This window comes from Centroberyx affinis, unplaced genomic scaffold (genome assembly GCF_046629955.1).
Source record: "Centroberyx affinis isolate AG114_WGS23_722 - 3 ecotype Tasmania unplaced genomic scaffold, CSIRO-AGI_Caff_v1 ptg000356l_1, whole genome shotgun sequence".
Lineage (NCBI taxonomy): Eukaryota > Metazoa > Chordata > Actinopteri > Beryciformes > Berycidae > Centroberyx > Centroberyx affinis.
The window spans coordinates 32214-48305 of NW_027279027.1; the positions used below are offsets into that span (position 1 = coordinate 32214).

Here is a 16092-nt window from a genome sequence, read left to right on the forward strand (position 1 = left end):
TGGATCGATCAATCAATCAATTATGAATGATGAATGAATTGTCTCCTTGCTCCATCTTAAATTATGTATGGTGCTTTGTAAAGGCCCAAAAAATAATGTACCCCAAAAGTAAGAAGAAGGCTGATCTCCCCAAAAGAACAGTCCAAGGCACACTTCTTTGTTTAAAAAGTTAAAAAGCCTTTAATATATGGGCTACGCCAATGCGTTTCAACTATAGAGTCTTCATCAGGCCATATATACTATAATAACTTGAAAAACATACTCTTGTATTGAAAACAACATACTTGCTACACAGATGTGCACATGTGACTTCAGCCTGATCAAGACATTTGCAGGAAATGCAGCAGGGAGGAGTGTCATAGGAACAGTGAAAGTGAAAGTGTGAAGCAACTTAGTTCAGACTCCATTTTGAGACACAGAGCAGAAGGAGGGAAACAAGGAAACATGGAACGTGAGTGTTATTACAACATTCTTATTATTTTACTGTAAAAGTCTGAGTTGGTGTTATTACAACATTATTGTTATTATTTTACTGTAAAAGTCTCTGAGTCAGTTGTCACCCTGTGGCCTGTAGAGGGAATACGAGTCAGAATGAACTGAACAGTTTATCACTGATTCATCTGTGGATACAAAGTCCTGATTGGCTGTTTAATACACACTGTTTTTTATTAGACATATTTAAAGAAAACAAGGCGGTACTAACTGTATGTGTGTGTGTTTGTGTGTGTGTGTGTGTGTGTGTGTGTGTCTCCAGTGTAACCAGTTTACCTCTCAGCCTGACTGAAGTCCGGAAGATGAGTGTTTGTGTGGAGGAAGAGGAGGGCAGAGCAGAGTCTCCAGTACCCAGCTGTCTGTCTATGAAGAGTGACTGGTCTATAGGTCTACCTCCAAACTTCAGTAATGAACCTGGACCCTCAGACACAAAGTAAGAGGACTGGTTATACTGTAATGTACATTTTGTACAATTTATTGTTTTTCCTTCCTACTAATCCATAATGTGTGCAAACAAAATAATGATGTTGCCACAATTAAAACGGCACATCAATTATCCCAAAAAGCCGAGCCGTTGAGTTCAACCACCTCTGAAAACATGTTGCCTTTTCTTTTGATTTCCTGTCAACACAGCCAGGGCAACGCCACATTTCAAATGAAATGATGTGCTCTTTAGAAGCTTGTGACTTGCACACGTTTTATATATCCAGAGCACCATCAATTATTTTTCTCCTGATGGCCACCCCCGGGCTCCATAGAAAACCCATCTGCCGTTACAGCCATTGAATTAATCAAATAAAACTCACTTGTTTAGTTCATTTTAACTGTAATTCTACCTTCTCACTACTGGAATCACTGATTAACCCACTGAACTGCTCCTACATAGAGTACGTTTACATGTGCACTAATAGATGGATCTTAGCCCAATTAAGGCAATACTAAGACTGAAAGTGTCATGTTAAGGCCTTCATCTGATTTAACTGATTAAAACCTGTCTTTTTCTTTTGAGTCACTTGAGTCACTGTTAGCGGTCTTGATGAAAGACTGACTGACTCTGGAGAGTCCGTACAGAATGCTGGACCCGACACCATCAGCCAGAACCTGGCAGAGTTTACGTCTGAAGCTCTGGACCAAACACAGAGAGGCAAGGATCTCTCTAAAGCTCTTGGGTGTGTGGCTCTCAACATGGTAGCACACATGAGACAGGCCGACCAACAGGCACATGACAGAGAACAGGAGCGCCTTGATGAAATCATCACATTGAAGCAAACTAATCAAGACCTGCAGTGTGGTCTTGATCAGACTAACCGACGCACAATCCAGGCAGAAAGCCTTGGGTCGCCGCTATGACAGTACATGTTGAAAAAAAAGCTGGAAGAGGTGATCAGCAGCCAAAGGACAGAGCTGATCAGTACAAACAAAAGTCTGGCACAGAGCAGATTGTGAAAGTGCAGATTAGGATATGAACATAACCAGCTGTTCACCTTAGCAAAAACTCCAGATGGAGGAACCAGATGGACAGAAAAAGTGACAATATGCAACGTCACATGCATTGTTGTCTGTCTTTACTAGAACTAATGATATGTATAAAACATTTCTGTTTCCAGAGGTCAGTACCACAGGCAGAGAGCAGAGTCTCCAGTACCCACCTGTCTGTCTATGAAGAGTGACCGGTCTAAAGACAGACCTCCACAATTCAGTAATGAACCTGGACCCTCAGACACAAAGTAAGAGGACTGGTTATACTGTAAGCCTACCTGATAAAATTTGAGTAATAATGATGAAGGAAAAATGTTCTGTTCTGTCATTTAGAATTGTTTCCCTTCACTGTTGCATTACACACTATGAGAGGATTGTATTCATGAAGCAAAGCTTGTAGTGAGGATATGAAGGAAAGACACTGGAAAGAGAAAAATAACTGCTCACTGCTCTGCAATACAGCTGTTCAACCAAAATGGATCTTCATCTGGATTATGTTAGCCAGAAACCATAAATATGTTTTTTCAGCAAAATACTTTACACTTTACATACTTTACATACTTTACTTGCATGTTGGAATTTACACTCAAAGACAATATTCACACATCTCAGTCATCTTCACTTTATTTTCCAATCAAAGATAATGTTTCTTCCGCGGAAAACGTAGCAACCTGAGAGAGCGGGAGAGAGAAACTGAATCGAGAGAAACTAAATTGAAATCAGTGATAGACTATTACAGACTGAAATTATTACTTTTGAACAACATAGAAATGAATTCCCAGCAGAAATATCTCAAATATTAAACTCCATCTCGCTGCAACTGAGGCTCAGTGGACTGACTTCATTTCAGGCTGTAGTCTCCTTTATAACTCCGGTGCCGGTGAATGTGCGAATGTGTATGCGTGCGCATGTGCGTGCACGCATGTGCACATAGTTTGGTAACACTCAAGACATAAATGCCCCTCTGTCCAACATTGTATTAAACTCAAAATGTCTCCACGGGTCAGTGTGGCTGAAAATGACACAGCAGGTCACGGCAGAACACGTATTATACTAGGGTGTGAAAGCCAAGAGGAGGCCTGTCTTGCACTAAGTCTACCTAGTCTTGTTATTGTCAGACGCCCTAACTGCTGTGATCAGTCTCTGTGCCCTGCTAACACTATCTGTAGTCAGAGGTCATCAAGAATGGAACTTATTTATTTACCAATGACTGCCAGGCAATGTCTGTGCTCTTTTACAAGTTTCATTAAAGTTGATATAATAGGACTGCATCTTGTTTGTATTGAGCCGAGCATTCATTAATGACAATTACATATGGAACAAACCAGAAAAATTGCTACAATGTTGCATTCATGCATGATCGCCACAGTGACATTTATCCATGAAGGGTGACCGGATGGGTGTACATGGTTAAAACTTTGTTTAAATTATTTTTTAGTTAAATCTTCATGTTTTCTGATCATTCAGAATAAATTGCTTTCATCCCTACAGAGAGAGAAAGAGGACTCTAGGTGTTGTGAAGCAGCAGCTGTCCTGCTGTGCATTGTGTCAGGAGGTCCTGAGGGATCCAGTCTCTACCAGCTGTGGACACTGGTTCTGCACACAGTGCTTCACCTCATACTGGGACCAGTTTGGTTCATCAGGAGACTCCACCTGTCCCCAGTGTGGAAAAAGGTCCAGAACAAGATCTGGACTGCAGACACCCAGTCAAACCAGCATTATACAATGTAAGACTGGGGGTCTGTCTACTATTGTCACCATTTCTAAAACCAGGAAACAATAGCATATTTGTTAAACACTTGCTTATTCTTTCTTCTCTTCCAGCGGACGGCAGTTTGCAGGAGGATTTAGACGAGCATAAGATCAGTCTGAGAAACAGATGTGAATTTGTGATAGAAGGAATTGCTGAAGCAGGAACTGGAACACCCCTCAATAGGATCTACACTGAACTCTACATCACAGATGGACAGAGTGAAGAGGTTAATACCCAACATGAGGTGTGGCAGCTTGAGACAGCATCCAAGATGGAGACCCTCCATGATACTCCAATCAAGTGCCAGGACATCTTTAAACCTTTACCTGACCAAAAGACACACATCAGAGTAGTTCTGACGAAGGGCGTCGCTGGCATTGGAAAAACCTTCTCAGTGCAGAAGTTCACGCTAGACTGGGCAGAGGACTTGGAAAATCAAGATGTCAGTCTTGTGATTCTGCTTTCGTTCCGGGAGCTGAACTTGATCAAAGATGAGCAGTACAGTCTCCTCATGCTGCTCCATGTTTTCCATCCAACATTACAGACAGTCACAGCAGATAAGCTCACTGTCTGTAAAGTTGTGTTCATCTTTGACGGCCTGGATGAAAGCAGACTTTTATTGGATTTCCACAACAATGAGGTTGTATCTGATGTCACACAGGTATCATCAGTACATGTGCTGTTGACAAACCTCATCAAGGGGAATCTGCTTCCCATGGCTCTCCTCTGGATTACTTCTCGACCTGCAGCAGCCAATCAGATCCCTCCTACGTGTGTTGACAGGGTAACAGAAGTACGAGGGTTCACTGACCCCCAGAAGGAGGAGTACTTCAGGAGGAGATCCACTGATGAGAAGCTGTCCAGCAGAATCATCTCACACATCAAGGCATCCAGGAGCCTCCACATCATGTGCCACATCCCAGTCTTCTGTTGGATCACTGCTACAGTTCTGGAGCACATGTTGACTACAGACCAGAGAGGAGAGCTGCCCAAGACCCTGACTGAGATGTACTCACACTTACTGCTGGTTCAGACAAAGAGGAAGAAGCAGAAGTATGATGTGAGACATGAGATGAGTCAACAGCAGCTGATGGAGACTGACAGGGAAGTTCTTCTGAAGCTGGGGAGGCTGGCTTTTGAACATCTGGAGACAGGCAACCTCATGTTCTACCAAGAAGACCTGGAGGAGTGTGGTCTTGATGTCAGAGAGGCCTTGGTGTTCTCAGGAGTGTGCACAGAGATCTTCAAACGAGAGTGTGTGCTCTTCCAGAGGACGGTCTACTGCTTTGTTCATCTGAGCATTCAGGAGTTTCTCGCAGCAGTCTACATGTTCCACTGTTACACAAACAGGGATAAGAAGGTACTGGGTACATTCCTGGGAAATGACTGGGGTAAATGTGATCAATCCCTGGATGTCTTCCTGAAGAAAGCCATGCTCAAAGCACTGAAGAGTAAAAATGGCCACCTGGACCTCTTTGTCCGCTTCCTTCATGGTCTCTCATTGGAGTCCAGCCAGAGTCTCTTAGGAGGCCTGCTGGGTCAGACAGAGAGCAGTCCAGACAGCATCCAGACAGCCATCAACAACATGAAGAAGATGAACACCTCCAATACTTCTCCTGACAGAAGCATCAACATTTTCCACTGTTTGATGGAGATGAACGACCACTCAATACATCAGGAGATCCAAGAGTTCCTGAAGTCAAAGAACAGATCAAACAAGAAACTCTCTAAGGTCCACTGCTCAGCTCTGGCCTACATGCTGCAGATGTCAGAGGAGGTTCTGGATGTGTTCGACCCGATGGCCTACAACACATCAAAGGAGGGACGAAGCAGACTGATCCCAGCTGTGAGGAACTGCAGAGGGGCTCGGTTAGTCCTAATGTGAATATTAACATTATCTACAGTGTAGAGCGACCTTCACACCTGACGCCATAAAATTACAATAAAGATATATAGTTCCTCAAACATAAACACTATAAAAGAGTTGTTCTACATAGCAGTGGTACACAGTGTTGGGTGTAACACATTACAAAGTGATGTGTTACTGTAATCATATTACTTTTTCCTGTAATGGAGTAAAGTAAGGCATTACTGTTACAGTTTCAGTAATCACATTACAGTTACCAGATACCAGTTAACAGATTGGTCATTACTTGCATTTCATTCTTTAGCCTCTTTAACCTCTTTATTGGTGTAATATCTATGAAAGATTCCCCTCGTCTTATCCTGCCTTCAAGTCATGTCGGAAATTTTGGAATTACAGTAGAGCGCACATGAACGAGCCAACAAAGTTGGAAATACAGCCCGGAAAGTCTGAATTTAATGCTGTAGGCTAAAAACCTTAAAAACATTTTATTTCTGTCATTATTTAGATACTTCTGCTGGCAATGTGGCTTAGGTCACAATATTTATTGGCCCAATGAATGCAAGTAAGCCTGGCACAATCGTTTTAGGCTGTAACACAAAAACAATGTAATGAGTAGGGTAAATAATTATTTTTCTCTGGAATAATAAGTAAAGTGATTCATTACTAGTAACAAGTAATGTGTAATTCACCTGTTTATTCCAAAGATTACAACTCAGAAATGTGTTGTTGTTTATAGCTATCATGGTAGTTAGTGAACACAGTTATTCTGTTTAGCTGTAATGATTGCTATCACTTTACAGTTAAGTGTTGTTTTTATAATTATCTTCTTTGGGCTGAAGGCTTAATACAAACCAGGCAATGAGGCTGTGGTGAAAAAGCTTTGAAAACTTACATTTTATCAAACAGACAGCAGTATATTCCAGGGGACAGTGTCTACATTACACTTAGTATTACATTATGTGGTTGTTGTTGAATTTGAAATGACCTGCCTGTGAAGCTTAGGCTTAAATCTCTATCATTTTTTTAAATCACTTTTTACAGAATTGCTGTCATGTAATTGCATGTATGTATTCTCTTCTGGTTTGTTTGTTTGGTGATATTACACGTTCAGCACTTTTTGAAACTTTTCAAATTCTATAATGCAAATCATTGTGATTATTATTATTATTATTATTATTATTATTATAATCATTATTATTACTATTGTTAGTAGTAGTAGTAGTAGTAGTAGTAGTAGTATGCTGTGTATGTTTTGATTGGTATGCTTAGCCTCAGCTCTGCTTTTATAATAACTAATCTTACATTAAATCTGTGATCACAGACTTTCTGGCTGTGAACTCCCAGAGACTCACTATGAAGTCCTGGCCTCAGCTCTGAAGTCCAACCCCTCCCATCTGAGAGAGCTGGACCTGAGTAACAACAAGCTGCAGGATTCAGGAGTGAAGCTGCTGTCTGCTGGACTGGAGAGTCCACATTGTAGACTGGAGACTCTCAGGTTAGACAGCATATTTTATTTCTGTACTGACATCAATATTATATGAATATTGTGGTGACACCTAATTTGAGCATGTCTGTATAAAGTTGTTCCATTTGAAATCAGACAGGTTGTGGGAGTTTTACAGACACTTATTTTAGAAATGAATTTGATTCTGCACCTATGCCTTCACAAACCAAGCTGTAGTTAGTACATGGTGATGTCTTTGTACATTTGGCCTGATTTAAATAGAAATTGTGAGCTTAGCATTTTCAGGCCCTTGGGCAACGTCCTGTGCCCTAAAACAGCTACTGTGGCTCCTACTGATGATGACTTGTGCTGCCTTAAAATATGCATGAAACCAGAGCTTATAACTGAAATGGTAATATCATCATGGGGGAGTTTCATAAGGATAATGCAAATTACTACACATTACATACAAATATCTGTAAAACATAAAGGTTCTGAAGCTGAACAAATATGCACACGTGATTTTCCACCAATGACGATATACCAGAAAACATATTTATCCATTCTGGACCTAAACTAAACCTTTATTTATTTTAACTACTTGGCACTCAGGGCCCAAACTCCAGATTTATCCATATGGTTGGTTAAAGAATTTGTTCAAGGAAAATGGACCAATTGTGAGACAAACGTAGGTGTGACAGCCTGTCTGATTTCAGATGGAATGACTCTGTATAATATATACAATTGGATTATGAAACAATGGATTGTTGCAAGCATTCAGGTATATTTTATTTGATAGCTACATCCTTTATTCTTTATACAGATTGAGTGGCTGCAGCTTGTCAGAGAGCTGCTGTGCTTCTCTGGCCTCAGCTCTGAAGTCCAACCCCTCCCATCTGAGAGAGCTGGACCTGAGTAAGAACAACCTGCAGGATTCAGGAGTGAAGCTGCTGTCTGCTGGACTGGAGAGTCCACACTGTAGACTGGAGACTCTCAGGTCAGTATTACTGACACTGTTCAACAGACCACCATTTACATTCTGCTTTACATGCGCATTAATGTCAGTGAAAATACCTGACCTCTGTAGGATTTTCTTGCTGATGTGAGTTTCGAAAGCAGCTGAGATACCAACATTTATCACTAGTTTCTAACCTCTGAGAGAATGTTTCATTATTTCTTCTCCTTACTGCCTCTGTTGTTGAAACCTAAAGTAAAGGACTTGTCACAAATTGAGTCCAGAACTGTAATGAAAACACAAACCAAATCCTTGGGTCAACTGTACAGTTTCTGCCTAATCAGAACTAAGTTCAGAGCAGTGCACTAATGAGAAAATCCAACATGTATCTCTTTTTAAACAAGGAGTTTACACTGACTATTAGTGCTGGCTGATATGGCTGAAAAAGTTAAAATTATTAAAATTTTCATATCAGGCAATATCGAGTTTTATCACCATATATGTAAAATCACTATTTCTGTCAAGTTTAAAGGGTTAATTTTGCTCTTGAATAAAAGTAGAATAGATCAGACAGTCAACTTTCATTTAACACTTTTTATTAGCAGAATAACAACAAAAACAGTAATAATGATAAAACAAGCGGGAATGAAACTCTTATTTTTCAACACTATAACCTGATATAATCTGTAAATAAAAATAATGAAACAAAAGCCTGTTCTTCCTTTCCTGCACCTCTCTCTATTCCTGTCTCAGCCATAATTCACTGTCACATCTCCAGCTGGTTCAGAATAGAGCAACTAGGATTTGAACCAGTGGTAAGGTAACATCATCATATCCATAATTTATCATCTCTCCACTGAGATGTTCGGGTCTGTCTGACTGTTAGGTTTGCCCGAGCGGTCGAGGAGGCAAATGAGGGGAGCATTAGACCAGGGTGGCATTCCAACAAGAAACATTTATTTTCGTTGTACCGTGAATATAAAAACGACTCATTGAAATCGGTTGAGAAATGTAAATGTATAGTGCTTTTTATCCAGAAAAACCGCAGCACCCCTGTTCACTTGTATTTGTTTACAGGCCAGTCTTGCCTGGTCCAATATGGCGGTGACGTTGACGTAATGATCCACAAGCCAATGCGGCGTCTACGTATATATGTCTATGGGCTCTTCTGTGTCGCTCCCTCTCCTCTCGCGCCGTGCACACGCAGGCAGGAGTGAGAGTGAGTTGCTATGGTTACGGGGACGATCTGTGTCTCTGTCGCTCTGAAACTTTCTTGCAATTCCCAATAATAGGTTTTTAGGTTAGTATGCCTATGCAAAATCATGATTGTAAGCACCTCAATGCTGAAATCTAGTAATATAACAGAATTTTATATTTTTATTTTATTATTATTTTATTTTTTTGGTTAACATTATAAAGGGTTGCTGTTTCTTGACTTAATCCAAGAAGTTGAGTGGTGTAGAAATGCAGGAAATTTGTTTTAAATTACAATTTAGGAAACCCCCGGCCAATTAACCCCCCCCCGGCCAATTAAATATCTTATGTCAGATTTAGGTCAGGTTTAGCTGTCTTTGCTGTCATTGGGCTTCACTAGATAGTATTTTCCCCTCGATGGTCAATGGTGCCTAGTAGGGGAATGGCCACACAGCGGCTGGTGCCTGGCCCACACATTGAGGTTCCACATGTCTTGTTTTGTACAATATGTACGTTAAGTCCAGACGACAACGTGCTATAAACCAAAGTATTTATTTGGCGAACCGGAGGCATGTAGGATGACTGTCATACAGGAAGGCAAACTTCACACACACACACACACACAGACTACCTGACACCCTAGCTTGCATGTACTATGGACCAATCACAATCAAGCACTGTTCAGCATCCAATAGGGATCTTTGTTACCATCTCATAGTTCTAACATTGCTGTTAAACAGGTCTACCAATATATTCTATGTGAATATTACACCATATAATGTTACAATGACCTTGCTTGATCCTAAGATACTAGCTTGCATTTGGGATATCAGCTAGGCCGCATGGTGGAAATGACTAGCTGGTGTCTGGCTCTGTGTCTGAAGCGGCTTTGGGGGGAAGTTCCCTATCGTCACTCCCTGCTCTCTTTGGCTAGCTAGGTGTCTGCTGCAGGGAGTGACAGCATCAGAGCCTAGACGCCATACTGAACTCTGTACCTATATTTGCATTCATTCTCAATAATCTGTTTACGTGAGTTGGTTGACTGAAATTATAAAAGGATAACATTTCCTTATCTTTTCATGTCCATTGAGGCTGAGTGACTGTAAACTGTCAGAGAGAAGCTGTGAAGCTCTGGCCTCAGTTCTCAGCTCCCAGTCCTCCAGTCTGAGAGAGCTGGACCTGAGTCACAACGACCTGCAGGATTCAGGAGTGAAGCTGCTGTCTGCTGGACTGGAGAGCCCACACTGTAGACTGGACACTCTCAGGTCAGTATTACTGACACTGTTCAATAGACCACCATTTAAATTCTGCTTTACATGCACATTAATGTCAGTGAAAATACCTGACATCTGTAGGATTTTCCTGCTGATGTGAGTTTTGAAAGGCAAGGCTAACTTTATTTATATAGCACATTTCATACACAAGGCAAATACAATTTGCTTCACATAAAACAGAAAAAATACATAAAATGACATTAAAAATGAAAGAAAGAAAGATATTGAGCAGTCACTCTCACACTGGTGACACCTCTGGTCAGCCAGTAGAACTTCTCTGAGAGTGACTCCCTCAATTTAGATGAGATCTTGAAGGATTCTTTGAAGGAGCCTAGAGTCTTTGCGGTGGTCTTACCCCACCCTATAGGCAATAGGAATAGCCTATAGGAATGTTCCTTTAGAACAATACATAGATCATCTAAACCAGCGGTTCCCAAATATTTTAGGCAACGCACCCCCTTCTACATCACGACCGGGTTGATGCATCCCCAGTCCCCCACACCTTAAAAAAACAAAAATGCAACATAGCCTATTTATAGCCACATTAAAGGCATCAAGTTTAATCATGCACAAATAATCAGAACACACGTAACAAAATATTCAAGAGATCGCAACAATGCGCTCTCACATTCAATTGAAACTGAAACTGCAACAAAGTTTCAATAAATTGCAACAAAGTTACGCACAAGCCGTCACTTTTAAAGAGCAAAGAGGATGGGTGAGGGTGAGGACACACACACAGGCTCAGAGGCAGATAGGCCCATCATGAGAGAAGATGGGGAAAAATGCTATCATATTTTCAGCCGCATTAAAGAAAAATTGCATCAAGTTTAAAAAATTACAATTAACCATAGATAACCTAGCAGTTACGGAAATTAGAACACCAGTAATTTGAATCAAATTGCAATAAAGTTACACACGATCCACCACATAAAGATAAAAGAGAATGACACATGCATAGGCTCAGAAACAGATAACATGGACAAAAAGAGGATCCCACCAAGAAAGTCCCACTTGAAAAAATTACAGTGTAATGGTGTAATTATTACACCAACATAGCGGTGGCATTACCCCTCCGCTTATTACACCATTACACCACCATTACATTTTTCCTCTTGAGCACCCCCTAGAGGCAGCTCGAGCACCCCAAGGGGTGCGTGCACCACACTTTGGGAATCCCTGATGTAAACAATTACAATTATAAACTTCAAGAAATCCTTCAATTCTCAATACAAGTTTGTGGATCCCGTCAGAGCGGAGAAACTACTCACCAGAGTTCCTCTAGACTCCTGTTGGGATCCTGTTCGTGACGCCAATTGATGAATAATTTTGTATAAAATAGGTAAAACAGAAATAAAAGAAATAAATAAAGATAACACCTGTTACATCTACATAAAGATGATTTAGTGGAAGGCCACAGAGAAAAATAATGTTTTGAGCTGACTTTTAAAAGAGCTGACAGTGGGAGCACATCTCAGTGCTTCTGGAAGTTTATTCCAGTAATTGGGAGCATAATTACTAAAAGCAGCTTCACCTGATTTAGTTTTCACCCTGGGAACAACTAACAGACCGGTCCCAGATGACCTCAGAAGTCTGGGTGGCTCATATCCTAAGAGCAGGTCAGAAATGTATTTTGGAGCTAAGCCATTTAGCGCTTTATAGACAAGCAACTCATTTCTATGGCACACTGGAAGCCAATGCAGTGACCTAAGAACTGGTGTAATGTGTAATGGGTTTTCTTAGTCTTAGTCAGAACTCTGGCAGCAGCATTCTGAATGAGCTGTAACCGCCCCAGAGTTTTTTGACATAAGACAAAAGCAGCTGAGATACCAACATTTATCACTAGTTTCTATCCTTTGAGAGAATATTTTATTATTTCCTCTCCTTATTGCCTTTGTTGTTGAAACCTAAAGTAAAGGACTTGACAGATCCTTGGGTCAACTGTACAGTTTCTGCATTATCAGAACTAATTTCAGAGCAGTGCACTAATGAGAAAATCCAACATGTAACTCTTTTTAAACAAGGAGTTTACACTGAGAGCTAGGATCTCTTTTTCAGAAAACCTGTACAAAAGTTTGCAAAAGCAATCCTCAAGAATAAACAATAACTAACAAACTATTAGTGCTGGGTGATATGGCTGAAAATGTTAAAATAATTACAATTTTCATATCAGGCGATATCGAGTTTTATCACCATATATGTAAAATCACTATTTCTGTCAAGTTTAAAGGGTTAATTTTGCTCCTGAATTAAAGTAGATCACAGTCAACTTTCATTTAACACTTTTTTATTAGCAGAATAAAACTAAAATAATAATAATAATAAATAATATGAATAATGTGAAACTGATTGTCTTATTTTTCAACACTATAACCTTATATAATCTTGAAATAAGAATATTGAAACAAAAGCCTGTTCTTCTGCTTCTTCCAATATGAGCTGAACGCAGCAGAAAACTAGCAGCCATGAGGAAGTGTGTGAGCAATGCTGAAAAGCATCAGATGGACTATTAGAACTGAAATGTTGTGATAATTGTTCAGTCGCAGCTATTTAAAGATATGTGTAACTGCAGTGTGAGTGTTTCTGTTTCAGTCGCTTTTTGGGTTCAACTGTTAGAGTGTGTTTGCTGTGTGTGTGTGTTGGACAGCAGCTGCTGTTTAACTGAAGCTATGTCAAGCTCTACAGTGAAAGAAGTGAACACAATCAATCATCATGATGGAAAAACTAGGAAAATAAAGCCCAGGTTGAACATAATCACAATTATGCTTTAAGAGAGGAACTCTGCTGGTCATTATTGGAAGCCATCGAGCTGCTTTTAATTTGAAGTTGAGGAAAATTTTACCCAGATAATTATCAATATCGTTTTTTCACATTACATCTTTGCAAGAAAATGCAACAATATGTAGCTGTTTCCTGCTTGTGTGTGTGTGTGTGTGTGTGTGTGTGTGTGTGCAGGCTGTCAGGCTGTCAGCTCTCAGAGGAAGGCTGTGCTTCTCTGGCCTCAGCTCTGAGCTCCAACCCCTCCCATCTGAGAGAGCTGGACCTGAGCTACAATCATCCAGGAGCCTCAGGAGTGAAGCTGCTTTCTGCTGGACTGGAGGATCCACACTGGAGACTGGACTCTCTCAGGTATGGAGAGGCAACGTCTGCTAGAAGGCTGAGAGTCACACACATTTTCATGTTGAAAACCCTCAGGAGTCCCGGGGCTATTTTGGCCGTTTTGCAATACTTTTTGCCTTTATATACCACCTTAAAAATGTTTACCATATCAATGCCTGGTATGTTTTTTTTCAGCACAACCTCACCTATATGACCTGAGCATTTTTTTAGTCACTTGGAGATCGGTATCAACACACAGGACCCAAACACATACAAAGAATAGAAAATCGGTTTTAGAAAATGATGATTTCTTTATTATGAGAAACAAAAGAATGCTGAACGAATTGTTTTGAATGCAGAAAAAATAATTTCAAAGATATAACAATGAATTTGTCATGTTTTACCGTGAATTGAAACTCTGTGGAAAGAGAAACTCCAAATGGCGATCAGGAACTACTATTTCCCCTATTTCCTCATTCTTTTTTTCTATTGGTTGTCCAAAACCACATGATGCAAACAAATGCATTCTATTGGCTGTCCTGGCCCATCCTTCCTTCATATGTAAATCCATCCTGTAGAACTAATTCTGCAGATTCAAGGCTTCGACAAAAAACGACAAAGATATAGCGGAAAATGCAGCAGAGCGCCGGTCAGGCAGCTGCGCATGACAATAACATTGAGAATATTACAGTAGGAGGAAAGATCATTTAGTGTCAACTTCTGATTATCATATCTCCGCTTCTACTTGGTCAATCAACCTCAAACAAAAACTAGCATGGAGTTTGAAGCCAGCACTTCCGCTGGAAGTTGCTTGCAGTGTTCGTTTTTACGCAGCGATGTCGTGAACTAGTCACATGATTTGATCACGCTGGCGTGATCAGGGTCTTTAATGGTGGATATGACTGGAAATCCTTCATATTGAAGGTTATTAAATGTCCATGTTTCCATCATCAAAGAGAATCTGCTGATCTGACTTATTCCCTGTTTATTCCTCCAGTGTGGAACATGGTGGAGTGCAGAGGTTGAAACCAGGTGTGAGGAAGTGTAAGTGTGTATTTAGTTTGATTTATGAAAACAAAGCAACACACATTCAACTATTGAGACGGAAAGTCCATCTACACCACAGTATGTGAACTCCATTCATTCAGATCCTACTGTGAATCAGGATGATGGCTGACATCATGTGCCATCATGAAACTGCTAAGAAATGAACTGTCAATAAATCAACAAACAACCACAACAGGTTTATTAGATGAGAAGCTGCTGCTGTATTGAGTCTTGTTCTCTCCATCAGATGCCTGTGAACTCACACTGGACCCAAACACAGCACACAGAGAGCTGCTCCTGTCTGAAGACAACAGAAAGGTGACGAGGGTGAGAGAGGAGCAGCTATATCCTGATCACCCAGAGAGATTTGACTACTGGAGACAGCTGCTGTGTAGAAATGGTCTGACTGGTCGCTGTTACTGGGAGGTCGAGTTGAAAGGAGAGGTTCATATAGGAGTGACTTACAGAGGAATCAGCAGGAGAGGAGTGGGTGATGACTGCAGGCTTGGATGGAATGACAAGTCCTGGAGTCTGTACTGCTCTGATAATAGATACACTGCCCGGCACAATAACAGATCAACAGACATACCTTCCCCCTGCTCCTCTGACTCTAACAGAGTAGCAGTGTATCTGGACTGGCCTGCTGGCTCTCTGTCCTTCTACACAGTTTCCTCTGACACACTGACCCACCTGCACACCTTCTACTCCACATTCACTGAACCACTCTACCCTGGGTTTGGGTTCTGGTCTGGTTCCTCAGTGTCTCTGTGTCAGATAGAAGAGGGAGAGAGAAACACTCACACTGTGACCAAAGTCAGCTGCTGAAACCATAGTTCACTCTGGAGAGGATCACACATACACACTCACACACACACCTTAAAGTGAGAATATTAACGTTTGCATCTTCATACAGGCTCATGTCGTTGTGAACAAACATGATCCATCAGTCAGTGTGAACAGAGTGGATTGTATGTGAACGGTAACTGATCAGAGTTTTAACATCACATGTACAAGAACAGACATTTTATTTTGAAAATGAAATGAATGAGATATTTAACTAGACAGAATCAAATTATTGTTTTTCATCAGTTTCTGGTGATTGACAGGTTAAAATATTTTCCATTTGAATCTTTGTTTTATTTGATCAATCTCACTCCTCCAAGCTAAACATTTTGTTTTCTACAGGAATAAAGGTTATATGAAGATTGTTGGATCTGCATAGTTTTAAACAGAAATTGTTGACTTTAATATGTAATTATTGTTGCCTTTAAATAAAGCAGTGTATTGCTCTGTTGTTAAATAAGTTGTGAGTCATGAAAATCAAGGAAAATGTAACCTATTGATTTACATTGCCAATTTGGCTGAAGATGTCACTGACACTCCGATTTACCAATTCATGTTAAGGATCTAGAATTATGAAAAAATAAAACACAAAAAATGATTGATTTTGAATAAAGATGCAAGAACATGGCTTTCCATAAACTCGGG

General features: G+C 40.4%; 1 protein-coding gene across 2 annotated transcripts; it reads left to right on the plus strand.

Moving 5' to 3' along the window:
• Positions 1–407: 407 nt before the first annotated feature.
• Positions 408–16070, plus strand: LOC139641211 (NLR family CARD domain-containing protein 3-like). 2 transcript variants are annotated; one of them, XM_071515498.1, is made up of 11 exons: positions 408–451; positions 755–925; positions 2100–2219; positions 3463–3698; positions 3796–5593; positions 6913–7086; positions 7859–8032; positions 10276–10449; positions 13414–13587; positions 14555–14601; positions 14852–16070. In XM_071515498.1, the coding sequence occupies exons 2-11, from the start codon at positions 795–797 to the stop codon at positions 15427–15429; spliced, it is 3606 nt and encodes a 1201-aa protein (XP_071371599.1). In that variant the 5' UTR covers positions 408–451; positions 755–794; the 3' UTR covers positions 15430–16070. The 2 variants fall into 2 exon arrangements, with proteins under 2 accessions (XP_071371599.1, XP_071371600.1); XM_071515499.1 differs by lacking the exon at positions 10276–10449.
• The last annotated feature ends 22 nt before the right edge of the window (positions 16071–16092 follow it).